Below are 3,467 nucleotides of genomic sequence, written 5' to 3' on the forward strand. Positions count from 1 at the left end.
ATCTACACCGTTAGCTCTAATACCATGTTAATTAATAAGAATTAACAGATTATAATGAGTTTGTATTGATCAGTTTATATTATTGTGTTTGAATTGATACAATCTTGATTATGAAGCTGGATACATGATTATTTATACAACTCATTCTAACAGCTATTTCCTATAGAAGGTATGGCTCCAAATTAGCTTTTGAAACCCCTTTTACAAATGAGGAAATGGCAGATTATAGCCGTTTGTTATGGACATAAAACTGGTTGCCTTGTGACTTGTACAAAACAGGAAATGATGAAGTGCATACTTCTGATCCTAAAGTCAACTTACCCTAAACGGTAAGTTGACTTTCTTTGACTTCTTTTAAGTGCATTCTAACAGAGGAATGACGGATAGGAGGTGAGACTTAGGGTTGGATCGATTTCTAGTGATACCATATAGAGATTAAAGAATAACCGTGATTTTATTAATAGAACAAAGGTACATATATAGTGTTACAAGAATTGTTCTACAAGAATGAGATAATCTATACAAGGAGATAATATCTCTTCCTAAATATATAATAGATAATGTAGGAGATAAATATAAACAATATATTTACGGGATATCCTTAATATTGATTATATATTACTTAATACTTTTCAGTGCACTTTTCGTTTAAATTAAAAGGCAATTCCTTTAAAAAAGAACATAAATAAATATGAAATACAGAAACAGGATACAAAGAATTGGTTAACAAAACAATCGCCAAGTTTACACTTATTGATGGATATTTAATATTTTCATTCAACAATTAACAAACACTAGTTGATTCTGGAGCAAACTTTTCGAACTTCACCTTGAGAACCTGTAATAACTCCAATCCTGCCCATTTTAACCATAGACTCACTAAAGTCCTTGAAAAAAGTGGAACGACGGCTCGTAGCTCGAACCAAGTACGCTTTAGTTTCAGGATCGTCAAGTAAAGCTGCATCGGATGTTAGAAGACCTCTTCGTTTAGTAACAAGTCTGTAGTAGGAGTCATCAAATGTCTTGAAGCTTCCTGGGTCTAATTCGGCTAATGTGGTTTGATCACCTGGCGTGCACTTTCGTTTAAGTCTTATAATGTAGTTTGGGTCCATTGATGGGTCTGTATCTCCGTTTCCAGTGAAGTTGTAGAGCCGACTTTCGAATGATGAGCAATGAGACACAGTGGCGAAGCCAGGATTTTTTGTTGATGGTGTCATAAAATAATATCGAACTTATCAAGTCCCAAAATTAAGTTGACAAACTACGATTAAGTAAACATGAGATGGTAACCGAGTGTCACTTATGACTTTCTCACTAAAGTAGAAAATGAGGTGAGAAGTTCAAATCCACGAAGTATCAATAATACTCCTTATGGCCATGGAGGTTCACCATGCACGTCTCTAAACGACTTGCAAAGCAGGTTGTCGACTCGAGATTAGTTTGCTCGCAATGGGAGTTGAAAACTCAAGTCCGAAAGGGGTAAAGAACTATTATTAAGTGTAATCACAACAAATATAATATAATGTAGATTGTGCAAAAAAAATTATACGGAGTAATAATAATAGTGAATACAAAAGGGTTTATGGCTTAACGGTATCGAAGTAACTAATCAACTTTAAAGTTGTGAGTTAGAGTCCCATCATGTATGAATATGTGTGTGTGTGTGTGTGTTTGCTTTTAAAAATACATAGTAACGATATATGTCAAGTACAATATTTTTTATACATGAATAACAGTAAGGTAAATCAAGTTTGTCTAATTGTTTTGAATATTACTCCCAATTAAATAAATGGGTTGTGTCTAACGTATATGATTTAATTGAATTTTAGTCATTTTAAAGTATACTGCATTTGTTATTTTGGTTGATGTTTACTAAGCTTGTGCAAGTGTAGGTGTCATTTCTTAATATTACCAAATTTGTAGCATATTTAGTTTCAAAATTACAAGCACACATATTATTTCATTGGTGTCATTTGACCCCATGAAACAACATGTGGCTACGCCACTGATGAGACACCCCTAAGGTGTGTCCTCCTACAAATTAATGAAAAATATTGTATTCAGTAAACACAAACGGATAATGTTTTCAATGTTCAGGTTACCCGGGGAGTGATAACAGCTATTTTTACTCAAATATATGCATCTTAATCAGGTTATTTTGCGAGTAGTGACGTTTGAGCCTGAGACCTCATGTGAGTATATGAGGACATCAACTATAGGCTATCTTGTGATTGTTAAAAAGTTTAAAGTGATATATGGCAGTGAGATAAACATTTATATGCAATTTTGGGATGCACTTACCTGATAGAACTACAAGGTCTTTTACGCTTAGTCCTCTTAGCGCAAATGATTGTTTCAAAGTAGTGATGTTATCAAAAAATGCTGGCAAACCTGCAACGGAGTCTAGGGGTTCGGCTATAAGAGACACATTTCCATCTCTTCGGCCCGTTTCAACCTTCCAATGTGGTCCCATAGTCTGTTGAACAACACGGCCAAATGACATAAGGAAACTAATTAAGATAATGTACATAGTTATCAAGATATACATGAAACGAATCACAGCTTCGATCTATTTGAATCAAAGCACTTTTAGCCTAACAAAATGTGAATCGTTTAATCAAAAGGTTGTGAGTTCAAGCGGACAATTTTTTTTGTAATTTGATAATTCTATATTATATAATACTCGAGAAGTGAAGAAATATACCGCAACTGTAACGTCTCTAGCAACTAATGCGACAATATCAGCACAAGAAACGACACCAGGGCAGGAGTTTTCTAGTGCCAACTTCACCCTATCGATGACACTGTACCCTCTTAGGCTCAAATTTGGAATCGAAAATTTTTCAGATTGATTATTTGGAGAATCCAAAAGAATTGATCCGTCACAACCCTACATTTACAAGGTTCATGAATAACTAAGTAATAAAAGGATGTTAACTAGAAATATAGATTTGCAACTTTTTGGTAATTAAACAACTTATTACTAACCCTGATGAAGCAATCATGAAAATGCAGTCTTAACAAAGCACCCGATAGAGATGGTGCTACAGCCATAACATTGCTTATGACTTTCGAAACAATCTTTTCGGCATCAGGGCATGATTTTGTATAAAACCCTACTTTCAAGCCTTGGCCTTGTGTTTGTGAAGAAAAGATTGTTACCATAATCAGTTGGAGCATGAAAATTTGCAATATGTTTTTGTAGCCTGCCATTTTAAACGCTAAAAAGGCTTAAGAAAGTTCAATTGATTGTGGGATAGATATATTTGAATGTTATGTGATCAAGTTCAATTTATAGTCATTAGAGAAACCTTATAATCTGAATGAGGCCATGATATATCTCTTGTCATTATTATACATGGTGATCACTTTTGCTTAATTAGATTTAGATTAATTATAATTATGATTATGATTATGATTATGATTATGATGATGGCTTAAGTAGGCTGTAAAGTGTACAATCTAAG

General features: G+C 33.8%; 1 protein-coding gene across 1 annotated transcript; it reads right to left on the reverse strand.

The window, feature by feature from the left end:
• Positions 1–794: 794 nt before the first annotated feature.
• On the reverse strand, positions 795–3,213 carry LOC139876895 (peroxidase 27-like). The gene is made up of 5 exons (XM_071864296.1): positions 2,989–3,213; positions 2,705–2,890; positions 2,302–2,476; positions 2,019–2,034; positions 795–1,182 (listed from the first exon to the last, which is right to left on the reverse strand). The coding sequence occupies exons 1-5, from the start codon at positions 3,211–3,213 to the stop codon at positions 795–797; spliced, it is 990 nt and encodes a 329-aa protein (XP_071720397.1).
• Between the last annotated feature and the right edge of the window lie 254 nt (positions 3,214–3,467).

The sequence above is a fragment of the Rutidosis leptorrhynchoides genome, chromosome 11 (assembly GCF_046630445.1).
Source record: "Rutidosis leptorrhynchoides isolate AG116_Rl617_1_P2 chromosome 11, CSIRO_AGI_Rlap_v1, whole genome shotgun sequence".
Lineage (NCBI taxonomy): Eukaryota > Viridiplantae > Streptophyta > Magnoliopsida > Asterales > Asteraceae > Rutidosis > Rutidosis leptorrhynchoides.

Excerpts from the sequence above, each read along its gene's own strand:
- LOC139876895 (XM_071864296.1), bottom strand. The coding sequence starts at position 3,213 with ATGGCAGGCTACAAAAACATATTGCAAATTTTCATGCTCCAACTGATT. Across the intron at positions 2,891-2,988 it reads TTCATGATTGCTTCATCAGG|GGTTGTGACGGATCAATTCT; the intron begins GTTAGTAATAAG and ends TTGTAAATGTAG. Across the intron at positions 2,477-2,704 it reads CTAGAGACGTTACAGTTGCG|ACTATGGGACCACATTGGAA; the intron begins GTATATTTCTTC and ends GTTGTTCAACAG.